The 17,968-nt window shown below is 47.8% G+C and overlaps 1 protein-coding gene across 6 annotated transcripts in view; it reads left to right on the top strand.

The window, feature by feature from the left end:
- The window catches only part of tiam2a (TIAM Rac1 associated GEF 2a), a 74,696-nt gene that overhangs the window by 25,299 nt on the left and 31,429 nt on the right, over window positions 1–17,968 (top strand). For 2 of the 6 annotated variants that reach the window (XM_005922358.3, XM_005922361.3), the window contains exons 2-6: window positions 9,573–9,666; window positions 10,385–11,566; window positions 14,293–14,737; window positions 15,005–15,177; window positions 15,486–15,710. In XM_005922358.3, coding sequence (XP_005922420.1) covers window positions 10,391–11,566; window positions 14,293–14,737; window positions 15,005–15,177; window positions 15,486–15,710 — 2,019 coding nt within the window. In that variant the 5' untranslated portion in view covers window positions 9,573–9,666; window positions 10,385–10,390. The other 4 variants (XM_005922359.3, XM_005922360.3, XM_005922362.3 and 1 more) reach the window with 4 other exon arrangements.

Genomic DNA, 17,968 nt, shown 5'->3' with positions numbered 1-17,968 from the left:
CAATTGTATAAACACACACACAAACACGCCTTTAAAATTTAAAGGCGTGAAATTGGACGGTCTAGCCTTCTGATATTGAAGCGTCACCGCTGTCTCGGTGGAGTTTAATAAACTCGGCCGTCTGCTTCTTGCTATCTAAAATATAACCAGACACTGGTGTAAATTCTCGACTGTCTCATACTTCTGTTTAATAAGTTTTCTGTTTGACGTTTAGTCAGCTGTGTGAAAACCAAGGAGGAACCCACCCGGGGGATTAATAAAGTTTTATTTTATCTAATCTAATAACTTTAATCTCAGCCAAACCGATTTACTCACGAACAAACAAAACACTGAAAAAAGCCCAACAATAACATTTTTAGGTTGTCTAAGTGACTTATATATTACGTTTAACCCGAGCAGCGAAACTCCGCGGTGATCTGAAAATGATGTGCCGGGAGTTGTGCCGTTCTCGGCCGCATCAGTAACCCTCGAGCTCCCGGCTAGCTGTCGAGCTAGCCGGAGGGTAGCAGACGCCTCTGAAAACGTCGAAGCACTTTTGCAAATATGGGATATCTTGATAAACCGAGCAGATATTTGATGTTTACACAACTACTTTCTCGCCTGAAAATATGTTAAAAGTTTATTTTGTGACCCAGAAAGATTAGTATGAGTAATTTTAAAACTTAGTAGCGGCCGCCATTGCTGGAAACTGGAGTTTGGCTGGGCCGCGCTATGAATTCTGGGATATGGTAGTGTTTGGACAGCCTTCGGCGCGTCACTGTGACGTAATCGGTCTCCAAATGCGGCCTCAGGAGGATGCAGCCCATGAATTTGGACATGTCCAGAGTATAATCGCAGCCTTTGCGGTTAGAAAATTGCACTTGATCATGTCGCGATATTATCGCAAATGCGATATATCGTTCAGCCCTACTGCCGTGTTAAGAAAGGTTTTCTACACGACAGCTAGAGTTGCACTTAATTATGTCACGTCAGCATTTTTGTGGTGAGTCAAATGAGCTGGCATCTCCGCCAGGTAAACAAACAGTCTTTCATACCTGCCACTGTGTTCAAAGAGAGTCTGTAATAAGGACATTAATTACTTCAGGTAATGACTCCCAACAGTTTACTGAGCGGCAGGTCCTTTGTTACCTATGTTAACCTTCACCGCAGTGAGCAAACCAAGCAGACGGGCCCAGGCTAGTCTAACCACCTCTGACAGACTTGGAGCATCGTCTTGGCTTTGGCTTGTCAGTGTGTCGCAGTTTAAGGCTTCAGCAGACATGACGGTGATGTATGAATGGAGGTGAGTGCTGAGCCAGCGCTCACTGTGACCCGGTTGTTGTCTGGTTTTGGTTTTTTTCACCTATTTATCAAAAGTGAGGTCAGTTTCTTGTGCTGTTGCTCAGATGGTGTCCTAACCTGTGTGACAAAAGAATAATGCTCGATAACTTGATCAGTGATTCGTGTCCCGTCTGGCCTGACTGCATCTACACTTTAGCCCTTTAATTGCCCATTAAAAGCGAGACGCTGCCAGTTAGAGCACGAGTTCACCCTGAACATATGGCCCAGTTTGGCACAGGGACACAAAGTTTGAATTACGATTTCTTTTTCTGCTTTTTCGAGCTTGAATCGGACACGAGCAATCCAACAGCAACAGATTTTTGAATCGGGGCTTTCCCTTATCCAAAAGTGACTGAGAGAGCCGTGAGTGGTTCTCTAAAACGAGGATGGGGGAGGCCACAGGGGTAAACTCCCTCTGGCGTCAGAGCCCCTCAAGAATGCAGAGGGGGATTAATGCATGCCTGTGGCAGTGATGGATGGGACGAGGCTCCACACGCATTCGCCCAGACATACACCCACAGAGCATCTGGATGCAGATGGTTTGGCCAGCTTAGCAGGTGTGTGTGTGCACGGCTTGTGTGTCTGCTGGAACAAGGCCAGCCGTGGTTGTTTGCCCTACTACCCCAGATAGAGCTGTAGCCACCAGCCGCATGTCATTTTGATTTGAAAGCGCAGCTTTCATCTTGCCAGCTCACCTCTGGGGCCTTTTAAACAATTCACTTTGTCCTTCTCAGATCGCAGATGAATCGATTGCCGCTCCCTCAATAGCTTCTTCTTTCCTGTTGGGTTCGGTGATTGATGCTGAATGTGCGCCGTAGTGATTTCTGCTTTCTGTGCGAGAACATCGATTACTGTACGTGCACGCGTCTCTCTTCCCCCCGATCCGCGGCGCCTCATCGTTTCCTGCGTGACCTCCAACAGCTGTGCACCTGAGTCGGTCCTGCAGCGGTCAATGATCTTTGATGGATCACCTTGGGGATCCTGAAGTGTGCCTCACATGACTGCCACAGTACACTACAGTGACCACTGCAGTGCTAATGAGCGAGTGGGTCGCAGGCTGATTGTATTAATCACTAGAGCTTATGAAACGTAGCGTGTGACGGATTATCTCGCCGTGCACAGCGGCAGTTGATTCGAGTGGAGATAATAGAGTTTGCCGGTGGGTTTAATGTTGGTGTTTTAAGCAGACATTTGCACTTGGACGTACAAAGTCACTGTGAACTTTGTCTTTATTGATGATGCCCCTGCCCTTCCTGAAGGTTACCACCGAATGCTGCGATGTGATGTGTAGATATCTGTCAGCTGTTGTGCTTCTCCCGCTCTTCATGGGCAGGGTTGGCTGTTTACTCGTCCTCCCAGGAGCCTCAGGGTCTCCTATTTCGCCCTTGTTCCACATGTTTTGCATGCACTGCTGCCACTCATGCTATTACATCCATTCACCGCCAGGCGTTTTCTCCATAACTTGAAGACAGAGAGTCTCTAATGGTGCTCTGCTGCGAGCTGATCACAAGAGAATCGAGCAGCTCGGCTGAGATGTTCTGCTGCAGCACAGATGTTGAGACGTGTGTGAGAGCATGCTGATTGCACTGGAAAATCAATCCAGCTAAATCGTGAGAATACCAATCAGCCTGAATGCCAGATACTGCAGCTCTGGAAAACGTTCAAGTGCACGCTGTGTGTGTGCATCTCGTGTCTTTTTCCTTTACAGATTCAACCCTCTCAATGACCTTCCTCTTTCCATTAAGCTGCTTAATTAGCAGAGAAGCTGATGGAAAGCTGATTTGCACCTGGAGTCTTCCAGCTGTTTGTTATCTCTCACACACACACACAGACACACACACACACACACACACACACACACACACACACACACACACACACACACACACAGACACACCAGTCTTCTTGATTGAGAGCCTGTAACCTATTCGTCCCTCTGCCATTCCAAGCATGCACATAAAAGTGCACATTCATGTGAACATGCGCACTCTTGTGCAACAGATGGAAGCTGACACACCCTGGAGGATGTCCTCAGCCCTTGTCCCCTCTAAAGAAAAGGCCCCAAAGATGTTTAAACAACATTTCTCACATTAGATTTTAACACCGTCAGTGTGAGCACAGAGCGCAGTCCCTGCAGCGTTGTTAGCTGAGAGCCTGAACGCACACATCCCGGTTTATTTAAAGTTGGTGCCGAACTCTCGGTGCAGAGGCCTGCTTCGTCTGACAGGAGCACCACTGTGCAGAGGAGCTGACAGCAGAGGAGCTGACAGCAGGGAAGCTGGCGGGAAAAACGGACATCGCAGTTTGGAACAGAGGGATGAGGAACAGATGATTAATAGTGGGAGGGATAACCTTTGAGTCTCTGAATGACACAGAAGCCGAGAGATGAGTTTGAATGCGCTTCATGATATTTTCAGACTTTTACATTTGTGGAAATGAACATAAAAGATACATTTGTTTGTTTCAGTCATAGATTTGTGAAAGCAGCATGTTTCGGGGTGAAACACGGTATTGCACAAAAGACCTGACCTTTCACCCTGGCTTAAAGTATCCCAGCTTAAGTAAATTCCCTCAGTCTACCCCACCTATGTGGGGGGATGTGTGTGAGTGCACATCCCCCAGACACGCACAATAAACACATACCCACCCTGCATCGCCCGGTCCGTCCCACTAGGCTTTATTTTGAAAGCAAATCCAGACTCTTAATATTCCAAATTGATGTTTCAATGTGAGGCTGTGTGCTAATTGCTGCTAAAATGAGCAATTAAGCTCTATTTATTTCCTCCCAGTGGATGTTTTACTCACAAACAGCTGAAGACTGCAGTCCCCAGTGAACGGGATAATCAATGGCATCAAACCATAAACGGCCTCCAGCCACGAGAACGGCTCCAGCATGCTGTTTATGAGAGAGATGACTGATGTCTGATTTTTGTAAAGACACGTTGATAAATAGCAAATCAACAAATCTGTATTTTAAAAATTGATTTTAAAGGTATTTAAAGTCAGTTTTTTTTTTTTATAAGGCTCAATTTCTGCTGCAAATTCTGCTCTTTTATGACACTGCTGGGATGAACTGTCCAAATGTGATATTATAGATGGGCTTTTGAGTGCATCATATGTTTATTTATTTTTTCCAGGGGGGGGGTTAATTGTTTAAACTTTGATTTTAAATCCGGGGTGAGGGGGTGCAGATTCTCTCACACTCTTATTATTGAGCCCGGTGCCTGAAAGGCCATCGGGGGTCCTCCGGAGCTCGTTCTCAGACTTCTGCTGACTTGTATTCCTGTCAGTTACGTCATTCCCTTGTGTTTCACGACAGCTGCGCTGCTGCGCACATGAGCTGCGTTGATGCTTTCTTGAGTTACGTCTTCATGTAGAGCAGTGTGACCTACAGTCCCCATGAACTACCTAGTTCAGCTCTTGGAGATGTGAATGGAAATCGTGCAGAGATTTGAGCACGTGTGGGGATTTAATCTGGCTGTGTTGATCGGCGCTTGTCGGAGCCTTAATTCATCGTAATTAGGGGTCAGAGCATTTGGCCGGGAGGAATTAGACCGAGCACCTGCTCTGTATGAATATGCATCACAGCGGCCCTGCCTGCCTCCTCTGTCTTTCTCGCTGCCTCGCTCTTTTCACGTCTCCCAGTCACTCCAAGTGTGTTGTTGACCAACCTTTTAGCTGCCTCCATCTATAGCCGGACAAAGGCCTTTGAGAGCAGCTCAGACTGGGCCACGAGGACCATTGTGCTGTTAACAATGTTGTTTAGCTCTGGTGAACGCTGCTGATATTGTGTCCCGGAGCTGATGTCTGTGTGTCAAGCAGAAGCAGCCGGCTGATGGAAGCCTATCCACAGCTGCTCGTACAGCGTGCACGGACGTGACTTTGAATCGCCATTCAGACCACAATGATTTTCTGGAGGAGAATCCATCTGAACGTTCTTGTTATATGTGCTATAAGCGCTGATACGTCCCCAAACATCCAGTAATCTTCGCTCGGTTACTCTGAAATAAAGTGAGAGAGCCGTCTGGCACACAGGGTCCAGTTCTGATGTCGTGCTGTGTTCTGGTGTGGCTTTGTTAATGGGTCCAGTTTGACTCTGACCACAGTTATGCGAACCATAGAGAAATGGAGGCATGCGTGTGTTTTTAGCCCGACGGCGGTCTCAAATTTGTCTCCGCTGGGAGACGGCTTAGTCACAACACTTTGAGAAAGTCGAATTCCCGGGAAGTTTTGCTTTTTTGTTGCATTTTAAATCAACTCCCTTCAAATTAGGACTTCCTCCCCGGCCAACAGAACGTTCAAAAGGCTCAGGCATGTTGCTGTCCCGCTCTTTTTATATTCTTCTACACTAAACACGCACACATCTCTCTCTTGGGGGTGGCTGGCTGCCTCCTTGGCCTCCTCTTGGGGTCATTGTGGTATTTAGGGTCAGACAAGAGCTCCAGTCATTGCGCCCTCAGCAGTGCCTCCCAGGCAGCGCTGCAGCCATTACACGCCAGCTTGTCTCGGCCAATCCCCTCAGACTGCTATGGAAAACCGCCTGGGCTGCAGCGGACCCTGCATCCTGCTCCTTGCCAACGGAAAAGCTGGATGTAGGAAAAACAACACATTGGAGTAGTGGAGCCTTTCTGCGCTGGATGAGCGTTATAAAACATCCTCGCCTCTCTTCCTGAGAGAGCTCTTCTGTCGAGGACCTTTCACTTTTTCCTCTCTGGTTTTTCCTCTTGGCGCTCCGTTACCCAGGGTTACCCTCGGAGGATTGTGATTCGCTGCTCCTCCAAAGCCGGGAGGGAGTTTCCACATGTCCTCCAGTGTGCCTGGGTGTGTGTGTGTGAGTCAGATGCAGTGTGTGTGAGTGTTGCTTTAAGACTCAACGAGCCTCCCCAGAGTGAATCCAGATCAGAGAACAGCAGCTAGATTTCTCCTTTGCAAGCTCTTCAAAGAGCTTTTAGATTAAAGCCCGGGCCACGGAGGTAAGGTCTGCTCTGGACTGGAGTTTTATCTTTGTCTCCCTTTGTTTCTCCTGCTTACTGGATTAAGAAGAGCCTGGAGTGGAGAGGCTGCATTGTGCTCCCCATTATCAGATGCACAGGTGTGGTTTACACTGTGTGCTTGCATGTGTGAATGCTGTTTAGTTCCCACCTGGATCTGCTAGCTTCGCTTTGTATCTCTTGTATCCGGCCTAACTCTATGTACTTGCTTCCAGCTTGCAGCCTTGTACATGAAGACACAACAAGGTCATCTTTCTCAGTCTGAGACTTTATTGCTTCTGCCGGTCGTCGCGTTCGTCTGACTCACGAGAACAACTTTGTTTGACAGACTTGTTCCTTTGTCTAAACTTTGTGTGAAGTTTCTAGATGTTTGCACGATTGTACAAAAAGTGTTTGGAAACATTTTCATTTTCTTGGCATTAGTCTGGAATGGCGGTGGCATACACGTATAAATCTTTCAGCAGGCTGCCATGACATTTTTGGTCGGCAGCCAGGCTCAGAGCTTCTAAATGTATAATGAAAAAGTCAGAAAGACACTTAACAAGCACTTTGATGGATGTTTGGTGGCTTTGGCTGGATCCACCGCACAGTATTACGGGCTTTCAGCAAGTGATTCATAGATGGACATTTCTGCTCATAAGCAAACAACCGCAGGATACTTTAAATCTGATTCGTATGACAAAAAGTCAGTAGGAGACGGCGTGGTCTTTGGCTTCAACCACCCTGTTTTCTCTTCTTCTTCACTTCCTGTTGTTGTTTTTCTTTGCCCGGAAAGAAACGACGGTGTTTTGCATGACTTTGAATTTAATTTGCGAGTCTGAGAGAGAAGCTTTACGCGTGCTGTTGCTTTAAGAGCCGAGCTGTCGCAGCGCCAGAGGAAAGTGATAAGAGACTAGTCCCACGGGCTGTGATTTGACAGGAGGAAAGCGGTGCGATTGTGTTAACACTCACAACCAATAACAAATGACCTCATAGCTCCTAGTGCACAATAATTCAGAAAGATTGAAACCTTGTTGGTATCCTTTATTATATTTGAGGTTATTTTGTCACTTTCACTGTGATATATTCTTTTCTTCAAACAAAACCTTGCCTGTATTTTCAGCAGGATTCCTGTGTGGTGGCAGAGTGGGTTTAAAGCTGCCCTAGCAGCAGCGTGACGTTACCGTGGGGCTTCAGGGAGTGTGTCACTGCTGTGTCTGGAGTTTTTTCCTGCTGCTCTGTTTCTATAGTTTAGATTCAAGCACACGAAGGGCCAGGTTAGGAAATCCAGACTCTGCACGTGTGGGTTTGAGTTTAGAGGTTGGAGCTTCTCTGCTACAAATGCACGGTGGTCTTGGTGAAAGGGGAAAAAAAGGCAGTTACATCCTCGACAATTCACATACCTGCTGTGTTTACACCAAAATGAGGCGTGGCTCATTCCTCACCGTTATCCTGAATCGCAGACCCAAGACACACACGGTGCCAGACTAAACACGGAGCTTACGTAGGAGTCACCCAGGGCCGGGCTGAGAAGAATGCCAGGTCACGGGATGTGTGCCGAGGAGCAACGGGGTGGCAATGCTCCCTTTGCCCTTGAGCAGATGGCCTGTAGGAAGCCTTTTAACGTGAACAGAGGACTGAAGGGGAAGAAGGGGAAGAGGGAGGGAGAGTTCACGACCGGGTGCAGCGGTTCGCAGCTAAAAAGGAAGACTTGTCTCGTTGTTCTCCGAAAACAGTCGCATAATGCTCCGGTTCGGCGCGCAGCAGAAGGCAAACGTGTGCCTTAGTTTGTGTGTTGGCACGCCTTTGAGCCTTTCATACCCACAGCTCTGCTCTCCCCTGAATAAACTTTGCAAGAAAAGCATCAGTGGTAGCGTTTAGAAGAAAGCCGTCGTTGTGACAAGTTTGACAACCAGCTTTATGTTGATTCCCGACAGCTGCTTCCTTAGTCTTTTACTCCTGAAAGAGAATAGTTTAGTTGCTCTCCATTCATGTAGAAAGCATCTGAATCAGTCTAACTCTGCTTTTTAGCTCCTTCTGCTCTGCTTGGCTCTTGAACAACAGAAGTTGGGAGGTAACGCGGGCTATCATTGGTCAGATTACTACTGAAGACGAGGGTTTGACCATATACTCCATAAACGCTCCCAGCTTGACTTTTTCCAGGGTTCGAAAGAATAATGGCAGCAATTTTCCCAACTGTGGGATAAATAAAGCATCTCATGATATATCCGGAAATGTATTCCTGGAGAAAAGCTGCTTCAGTAACTCAGGATTATATTTCATGCTTATATTCAACATCTTCTCCTTATAACTCTTGTGAAATGAAGCAAATGTTTAGTTAATACCCTGATCGTGTCAGACTCGCGGTTTGAGTTCATTACCGGGCCTGCTCGTCTCCACAGCCAAGTTTCCACTCTGCTTTCTGCTGCTACTTTTCACACTCGTTCTAAACAGCTGCAGAAGAAGAGAATCATTTCCTCAAGTGGCTTTTATTTTTTCTTTCTATTTAAAATGTTGATGTTTCCTGGAATTCCTTTCTCCCTGTATTAAATGCGCTCTTTAACTTTAGTTCACTTACTCCGCCAACACGTCTTAATCTCACCTCGCAGTCAAGGTGCACCCAAGCAGGAGCAGATAAACTCTTAATGCTGCAGATCACTTAATCCTGAGGTGACACTTGGCAGCGAGCTTTGTTTTTACTGTAACTGTACACATGCTGTACACATGCTGTACGTATGCTGCGAGGCTTAGCAGAGTTAGCACCGCTTGAAAGCCCTCTCAGACTGCATTACTGCATGCATTTAGGCGTGTTGTGTTACATACACGCAAGGCAGTCACATTGCCTGCAGAGACACGTGGTGCACTCGTTCTTCTCCTTTGGATCCCGGCCCCCTGGACGAATTTGGAGATGATGGCTGAAAAAAGGAGCGAGCGAGGATTCAAAGGTTTAAAAATAAACAGATGGGTAAACTGTAGCTGGCTTTGAAATGCTTTCCCAAACCCGATCAAAGACGACGTCATTTACTCGGAGGGAGGTGGAAAAATGCATCAAATGTTTGGTTTGGACGGCTGATGGGGGGGGGGGGAGCACTGCTGGACGTGCTACCTCGTACAGGAAGGAACTTTTCTTGTACTTTGCATTTTCGAGGACACGGTCCTAAATCATTTTTACAAGATGAAAAAACAAACGTGCATGCACCAAATGCTGTCCTCTGCTCATTACACAAAGTAAATTACATTTTTGTGGAAAGCACTAAGCCAACCTCTCCCTGTGTGTTTCAGATGAGCCAGACGACGGAGGAATGAGTTTATTTTGAGAAATGAGGCGGAGAGTGGCGCGAACATAGAAGCTCCAGTCTGAGACGAGGCTTCAGAGGTGAGTGTAAGGAGCCTTCAGACCAGGGTCAGCATTATGCTTTAGTTCAACCCCTCAGCTTTCTTTCTTCTTTATCTGGTCAACTTTCATTTTATTTAATAGCCAGGTCACTCTTGAAAAAGAGATTTTGAATCTTATAAAAAACCTGAAGTGTTGCATCCTTCCCACGCGTCATGCAGGGCTTTATTTTAGTTCCTGATCGTCTCGGTTTGCTAATTCAAAGACTTGAAGGCTGTTAGAAGTGTTTGGCCTTACTTGCACCTGTTATGCAATCACATCATGGGCGACGGCGGACACGGTAATAGTCTTACCGGCAGTGTGGAGTCTTGTCACAGCTCTCTGATGCTAATGTAAGAGCGCTGTGAAGCATCTAAAAGTTTTTAATTGTCAACATAACGACCACGACAGACTAAAGCCTGCTGGTGTCAGTTATCTGCTCCTGCAAGAATATAATAAAGTGAGAGGGAGACATCATTAAGCATCAGTGACCTGATGCGGCAGAATAAGCTATGGAAGACATCAGCGACGTATTAATCCTGCTGCTGTTGTCACTGTAGCTCAGATGACTGTGTGTACCCGTTATTGTTTATGAGTAATAAGTTAAATTTATGCCTCTGATGAATCAGCATTATGTCATACCATGTCTAATGTGTAAGGACCACGAATTTTCCAGTCTTGACATTATGGTTTTGTTTCCTTTTTTCTATGTTTTTTCCAGGGCAGGATGGGAAATTCAGAGAGCCAGTACAGCATTCAGGGTCCCAAAGGCACCAGCTTTATCTTCCCCGGGAAACAGAAGCCATATTCATTAAAGCTAGGCTCAGCCAAAGGTGATGCGCTGTCTCCTCATTCGTGGTGGAAAAATGCTCCGGTAGGCTCAGGGTACAAGGCCAGGTGCGTTGGCCGTGGCTGTCTGTCGCCTCCTAAAAGCCGACAGCCTTACTCTGCCCGACTCTGTGACTACGTCTCCAAAGGAGTGAGGGGAAGCCCGGCTCAGCACCGCTGGCATCGGTCCCCTGGATGCGGCATAAGGAAGCGGCACATGTCAGACGATGATAATCCATACGGGGTCGAACTCAACGGGCACGCCCTGAACGGAGATGATGACGAGCACGAGGTTTTAGGGGAACAAAGCAGCCCGCGGGTGGTGATCAAAAAGGACGGCACGCTCAGGGTGGAGTTCACCAACACCTCGGGGAATCCTCTCCACCTGGATGAGCCCACTGGCCCGGTCCAACTCCTCAAGTTCTCCCCCAATGTGGAGTCGGCATCGACTCCCAGTCTGCCTGGGTCCAGTGGCAGCAGGCAGGATGGTCATCACAGCGCTCCGCTTCCAGCCTCTACTTCCTCCACAGCCAGAACCAGCAAAGGCAGCTCACTGAGCTCTGACGGCTCCTGGTATGACTCCCCCTGGGGGCCGAGCACAGAGCTGTGTGAGCAGGACCAGCCTTGCTCTGCCAGCAGAACGTTAGCACACTCCCCCATTCACCAAATTGTCTCCTTTGCAGAACAGTCCCCCCCTTTGTCCATCACAGATCTGTACAAAGACCCCACAATGGCTGCGACTTTCCCCACAGCCAGGGACTTGTCCTCCCAGCTACACGAGCCTCCACCGGGCCAGAGGCCACACCGAGCGTCCTTTGCGTCCGTCCTGGACGTTCCTTTGGAAGAAGAATGCCCAGAGCCCCGCCAGTACTCTTCGTACACCCTGCCCTGTCGCAGGCCCAAATCGCACACCGTCAGCGAGAACCTGGACCAGTACCGTGACCAGGGGCAACGGCAGGAACAGGTGGGGCCGGATTTCATCTTCCAGAAGAAAGACTCCATCAAAAACCGCATCAGACGCTTCAGTGACTGGACGGGCAGCCTCAGCCGCAAGAAGAGGAAGTCTCAGTCTCAGGTAAGCCTGCACAAGATGGGCTTTGGGGTTTAGTCACTACTCTTTAATGAATTACACTCTTTTATCACTCACAGGATGCATACAGAGCCATGCCTTATATTTTATAGAGATTTTATATTTGAAAATCTTAGTGCATCTTCATATCTAGCCCGAGAAGGGAGTGGTCATCAGACAGTTTCCCTCCTGGCAAGATTTATGTGATTGCGGGCCACAGTGGTTGTCCTGGCATGGCTGGGAACCAACCACCGTCCTCTGGTCCTTTAGCAACACAACACCAGCTGTCTGAGGACAGGACGCAGCGGGGTGACACAAAATGAAATCTGTAAAGCAGCCAGGGCTGGGTCTAGTTGTTCTAGTGAGGATGGAACAAGGATGGGAGTGACTTTTAACACAATGCCGAAGCATGGACGACGCTCCGACGAAGAGGAGTGCGGGGCTGGTAATCAGATATCACGAATACTTTTACTGGGTGGGTAAATCTAAGTAGTATTATTGCACACCGACTGTTTTCTAGCAACGTGCAGGACTTTCTTTTACACATTTAGCTCGTTCGTTTACAAGTTGGATCGATTAATCGTGTTACTGAAGATGTCCGTGGGAGGTGCATTGACTTTTGAGTGGACAGCTGATCATCGTGTAAGTAAAACGATACCTGTGCTGTGAGGAGAGCAGCCTGTCAGCCCGCTGCCTGCACGTGCTCGCAGGAACCGCCTGATTTCGGTTGTACAAACATCAGGTTTTTACAAGCTTTAATTTGACCTAAAACATTTGCTTAAACTGAGCCTGAACTCTCGTCCCTCCCTTCTTTGAGGGCTTGAAAGCAATTGTTCCTGCATTAATTCGTTTAGCTGTGCCTTGTAAAAGTTTTCAGAACGCTGTTTGGGTGCTGCCAAGAGAATAGCTGTAAGCCTTTGAGAGGATCTGTAGAGTGAGACTAAATCCGAGCTGAAGATTTAACCCCACCCCTCCTCTAACGTTAATGAGTGACTTATGCTTGTTCTGGTTGTTGTGTTCAGATTTTCGGGTCTCCCCTCACGTTCCTCAGAGAATAAATCTGCTAATAGGGATTGGTGTTCAGTCGGTTGAGTCTAGGAGCAAAACAAAGGACAGAGAAGAACAAATGAGAAGGCGTTTTCTTCTTGGAGACTGTGTAAGCTAAGCTGCTTCTCGTGCTGAAACGTCTGATTATTTTCAGTGAAATATGCAAGAAGCTTTGCTGTGACGCAGTTTTCTGACCCTGTGCTTACTCGACTCATTTTGAGTGTTTTTAAAAAAATGCCTCCTTCTAAAGCTGCTGCGCTAATTTCTAACCACGTGCTGGTGCAGGATCGATCTGCTCCAGTTTTGTTTCCTCGTCCAGAAGTAAAATTCAAACAAGTGGACCGAGGTCTGGTAATCAATGCTGATTACGGGTAATTGTGTGAAGCACATAAATACTTACGAAGTCTGCATTTCTGGTGCAGTTTGGTATAAACTAATTGAACCAATCAGGCAAATTCACAAACAAGTCAGTGATTAATGCTCAGGGGTTTCCTTTCTCCGTAATCAACGGGGCATGCAACAAGTTCTCGTTAAATTCATTGAGCTGTTTAAAACTGTATTTCCTCTTTCCTTTGGGAGCCGTTTTGATGCCAAACTTCGGTGTGCAATATCTCTGCGGGCTGGTCACAGTGCCTCCTTTCAGCAGGTCATCAGCTCTGGCTCCCCTGGACTCGTGGGTTTAAAGGTCACATAGCGACCCTGATGCCAAAGACCAAGAATCTGCTTGTAATGAAAAGCAGATGGAGGACGGTGAGGAGAGGCTGGATAGAGTTGGGCTAGAGGAAGCTTGCCCTCTGCACAGTGTGCATCTACAGCTACTAACTAAACAACGGTGCATTTCATGGTTGCTACAAGAGGACGAAATGGTAAACAAAGCCTGTCCTCAAGTGAGCACCGAGTTCACCGGGTTCAGTCCTGCTGTGAAACTTAAACATGAACCCTTTGCTGCCTAGTTACAGGGCGCAGGGAGGCAGAACTGCATGCTAAATATGAAGAAGGGTGAGTGTGGATGCAGCACGAAATGCGCATTAAGGACTGAGACGACGCAGACAGGTTGGAGTGAAACGCATTAATAAACAAAAGATGGAGACAGAGCTCTGTCGTGATGCCGTGCGCGTCTGCACGCTGAGAGCGCTCCGCTCTGTTGCCAGGGGCAGAATCGATGCTCCAATCTAGTGAAGTGTAGGTAGGCTGTCATTAGGCATGAAAGGGTGCAATTCCATCAAGTATTCATTTGGGGAATTGGGAAGCCACAGCAGACCTCAAATGACGTGAAATTGTCTGAGCCTGGAGGGTGCCAACCTCTCAGGTGCCATCACAGGAAATTTGTCCCACTTTTTCAGCCTAGGAAGAATTTCGAGACTGTAATGCAGACTTTGAAGTAGGTTCGAGTGGTTTGCCTCGATTTTTCAAAAGTTTCGCAGCGCCTTGAGGCTAATTGAAAGAAGCAGAGTTGATTTGTGTCCCGCTGTAAGCTCACGGGTACCTACAGAAGTACCCGTGAGCTGTAAGCTCACGGGTACTTCTGTACAGCAAACATGCTGTGCTTTGCCTAAATGTGGGTGGGAACAATGCAGGTCAGAGCCAAGTTTGTAATCTGCAGCCAGCCCCACACTTCTGATCTTCCTCCAATTGACTTTTCTCACACTCTTCATTCACTTTCTTCACCTTTTGTGCCTCCTCAGGAACCCCGGTACAAGGACCTGAGTGATACGTTTGACAGTGGGGTGGATGGTCTGACTGCAGACACCAGCTCCCCCTCCCAGGTCTCCAGCCTCCTCTGGTTTCCCGGAGCCTCCAGGGCCCAATCTTCAGGAGCCATTCACCAAACGACCAACGATGCCCTTCGCCAGAACATCTACGAAAACTTCATGAGGGAGCTGGAGACGGGTACCGGGCAGGGAGGAGGTGAGAGAAGAGTGCCGTCCACCGGCACCGAGGAAGACGAGAGCAGCAGCGAATCTGCCGAAGGCTCGCTCGAGCAGCTCGACCTGCTGTTTGAAAAAGAGCAGGGGGTGGTTAGACGGGCCGGCTGGCTTTCCTTCAAACCCCTCGTTACCCTGCACAAGGACAGGAAGCTGGAGCTGGTGACGCGGCGCAAGTGGAAGCAGTACTGGGTGACCTTGAAAGGTGAGCTTCGGTGCCCTGTCCTTGAAACTCAGATGAAGAATTCACAGTTTGGGTTAGTTGGAAATATCAGAAGAGAAAATAAAATATATGAAGTGAGGCATTCTTGTCATTTCTCTGATTCTGTGCAGGATTTGTGCTTTTATGTCTCAATGTCACAGCAACAACTCCCATTCTGCTGAAGTTCATTGCTTAGATTATTTTTCATGTTGAACAAGGACACAGTGTCTGCAATAATCACACGGTAAAAGCATTTCCTTCCCTTTCCAGGGTGCACATTGCTGTTCTATGAAACTTACAGTAAAGGCTCTCCGGAACAGGAGCTGTCGCCCCGCTACGCCCTCCTGGCCGAGGACAGCATCGTCCAGGCTGTTCCTGAGCATCCCAAGAAGGAGAACGTGTTCTGCCTCAGCAACTCGTATGGAGACGTCTACCTCTTCCAGGTGAAGAGTCACCTGACTCCTGTGCTTGTGACTGAAGATTTCTCAGAAAGTCTTTGCACACACCCGCTGGTTTCTTTTTTCATATAAAATGACCTTAGAGCCCAAGTCTCATTTAAAAAGGGCTCAACTGATTTCTCATCCAGTCTCCTCTCAGGATGAAAAGAGCACATTAACCTTGATTTAAGCAGGAGTCTTTCAGCTGCCTCCTAATGATCTTTCTGAGATAAATGGTACAGTAACTTTATCGTGCATGTAATGGAAATACTGGTCAGCGGTTTGAGCTCCTCGTTTCTTTATTTCCCTTCCAGGCCAGCAACCAGACCGACCTGGAAAACTGGGTGACGGCGATCCACTCCGCAAGTGCCTCGCTGCTGGCCAAGCGCCAGGGGAAGGAGGATACGGTGCGCCTGCTGCGGAGCCAGGTCCGCGCTCTGCTGCAGAAGATCGACATGGACGGGAAGATGAAGAAGATGGCCGAGCTGCAGCTGACCGTAGTCAGCGATCCAAAGAACCGCAAAGCTATTGAAAACCAGGTGAGCAGGTGGCGATGAGGTCTGCGGGGAGACATTGGCTACGAGGGCTCGCACGCTTCCTGATGTTGAGACAAATTCTCAGAGAAAATCTGCTTCGCTCGCAGCGGTGATAAACGGATTCAGTGGCGTAACGTGTGCTTCGCTTCATGTTTCAGTTTTTAAACTCATCTGTGTGTCGTTACCCTGCATAATTCATGGTGAAACCACACGATGTGCCCTACTTCATTTTTCTGATTATTTCTTTTTTGGACTGCGGTGACGAGCCTGTGTTTCATTTTCGTCTGCGGGTGGGTGAAGTGGCCTAAATGCTTCAGTCCCAAACGTGTCGCAAGGGGCCCAGGGGAGCAGCTCTCTCCCCAAACATGTGATTGGGATTCCAGATGTTTCCCGGTAATGGGCTCTCAACATGCATTATCCTCTCCCTCCCCCTCGCAGCCGGAGGGAGAATCCGAAGCACCCAGCGCTGTTTTAGCCTACATACAGCAGATCACAAAGGGCTGGAAAAAGCTCCAAACCTGTAGCTTAGCAGGAAGAAAAACACTGTGACAGGAAAACAGTTTGTTTTGCAGCGTCAGGCTGTTGTCGTGGCTGACAGGGTGGTCAGTCCGTTTCATTTTTTGCACCACATTAGACACGAGGACCTGATAAAAGCTCACTGCAGGGCTGATCCGTGGAGATGTCACCGCCCAACTTTGTCCTCAGGTCTGTTTTCAATTAGCTGGTACGCCAAGACAAGAAGACGGACATGGTTGGAGTCAATGATGGGGTCAGGACCGGACTGATAAAGACGCCATGAGGCTGATGATAGATTTAAGGTTCTGGGGGAGTTGTGGAGCACCAACAGGGCACTACTTTGATGTCTCTGCCTACCCCCACCTATGTCTATGGTGCCAGTAGAGCATGTTTGAAGTCTACACACACACACACACACAGTGCAGTGAAGCAGCATTGAAGGATGTGTAGAGAGAGATCAGGCAGATGTTAAAGAGGGAAAATAAGAAAAGCGAATCTCTTAACAGAAAAGCTCTGAAATGGAAGTAAGTTGTGCACGCCGGCCAGATGTGACCAAACATGACTCGCTTTCCACTGATGTGCATTTTTTATCCTGCGCTGACTCAAGCCTGCTAGATGCATCAAGCATTAATATAAAAATTCTATTCATCAGTAACGCGCCCCAGCATGACTCATCAAATCGAATTTTCTGCAGGACTATTTTAGGCCGTCCCGGCACAAAGACGTGGATATTTGACTGTTGACAAACCAATCCGTGGCACATCAATCTGGAGCTCGCACAGATCTTGTCAGATGTTATACATAAAAAGGATTTTTCCAAAGCAGCGGCCCTGCAGGTTTTAAGGAAAGAGCTTATCTGATTTCGCCGGCGATGCCTCCCACCCCCTTTTAAAGTCATCTTCAAACCGCTCAGTGGGAATTAAATTACGGTACACTGCGTTTTATACAATGACCCAAGAATAGCAGGATAAAAAAACCAACTTGTGTTCAAGTAACAGCACGAGCCGCAGCAGACAGGAAGCTGTTTGAAGCATCCTTTTAAGGGATGAGTATAGCAAAGCCATCCACAGGCTTCTGGTGTGCTCGCCATAGAAATGGCACCTTCAGCCACTGTTATCTGCACAGAAGTACCCACCTTTTAGTTTAACACTGACTACCGAGTCAAAATGTTTTCCTTTGACTCGACTTTGACTTGATCTCCAGACTTTCTAAGATTCAGACAGGAACCTTTGGCTCTCAGGACGTTAGCCCAGCCGAGCTTTTCACAGAGCGGCGAGTCGGCCTCTCGGCAATTTCTGTGCAACCTTTGTGTTTAAGATGTTTGTGAAGTCACAGGGTTCATAAAACACCACCCTCGTGCCCTTTCTCAGTTTGCTCCTAATCCGAAAGAATGCCGTCAATGTGAGCGAGACCTAATGGGAGCGCGCCATAGGGTGCGTTATTGTAAATGAACTCGCAGTGCAGACGAGACCCATTAAAGTCAGTTTGTTATGGAGCGTTGTTTAACTGAGTGTTCTCATTAAAAATGGTCTCCAGCCAACAAAATAAGCACTTTCTTATAGCTTACATAGTGCAAACGGGGACATGGGGACTGTACGTGTGTGTGTGGAGGTTTAACTGGTGGTCTGTGCAACATCATCAGCCTCTCAAGTCGTCCATAAAAAACGGGCATTTGAATTTACTACACACACACACACACACACACACACACACACACACACACACACACACACACACACACACAC

Source organism: Haplochromis burtoni, unplaced genomic scaffold (genome assembly GCF_018398535.1).
Source record: "Haplochromis burtoni strain Fernald_Lab_line unplaced genomic scaffold, NCSU_Asbu1 Contig_55, whole genome shotgun sequence".
In the NCBI taxonomy this organism is placed as follows: Eukaryota; Metazoa; Chordata; class Actinopteri; order Cichliformes; family Cichlidae; genus Haplochromis; species Haplochromis burtoni.
Note: the sequence above shows the minus strand (reverse complement) of the source record. Positions and strands in the feature narration are given on the sequence as shown.